This window comes from Gekko japonicus, unplaced genomic scaffold (genome assembly GCF_001447785.1).
Source record: "Gekko japonicus isolate JY-2015 unplaced genomic scaffold, Gekko_japonicus_V1.1 scaffold773, whole genome shotgun sequence".
Taxonomy (NCBI): domain Eukaryota; kingdom Metazoa; phylum Chordata; class Lepidosauria; order Squamata; family Gekkonidae; genus Gekko; species Gekko japonicus.
Genome location: NW_015161427.1, coordinates 370,498 through 371,013, shown reverse-complemented (window position 1 = coordinate 371,013; position 516 = coordinate 370,498). Strand labels below are relative to the sequence as shown.

The following is a 516-nucleotide window of genomic DNA, read 5'->3' as shown; positions in this document are numbered from 1 at the left end:
GGGCGCCGCAGGCGGTGCGCAGCGTCCGGCAGCCCTTCGACCCGGCGCAGTTCAACTTCACGCAGATCCGGCCGGCCGAGGTCCTCTTCGCCCTGGCGCCCCGCCGGCGGGAGGGCGGGGAGGAGGGCCCGCGGGTGCTGGTGGCCATCAACGTCAGTCCGCTGGAGCGGGGCCACGTGCTGCTGGTGCCGGAGCCGGCGCTGGGCCTGGCGCAGGTGCTGACGGCGGGGGCGCTGCTGGCCGGCCTGGAGGCGCTGCTGCTCAGCGGGCACCCGGGCCTCCGCGTGGGCTTCAACAGCCTGGGCGCCTGCGCCTCCGTCAACCACCTCCACCTCCACGCCTACTACCTGGGCCGCCCGCTCCGCGTCGAGGACGCGCCCGCCCGCCCCCTCCGCCCCGCCGCCGGCCTCTACCTGCTCGACGGCGCCAGCGGCGTCCCGGCCCCGGGCCTCCTCCTCTACGCCGACGGGCGGCGGCCGCCGGGGGGGCTGGCCCGCCGCGTCTGCCGCCTCACCG

General features: G+C 79.1%; 1 protein-coding gene across 1 annotated transcript in view; it reads left to right on the top strand.

Annotated features, from left to right (window-relative positions):
- Nucleotides 1-516, top strand: part of GDPGP1 (GDP-D-glucose phosphorylase 1) — a 2,629-nt gene that overhangs the window by 1,385 nt on the left and 728 nt on the right. The window contains exon 2 of the mRNA XM_015428787.1: nt 12-480. Within this exon, the coding sequence (XP_015284273.1) occupies nt 12-480 (469 nt within the window). The remainder of the gene's footprint in view (nt 1-11; nt 481-516) is intronic.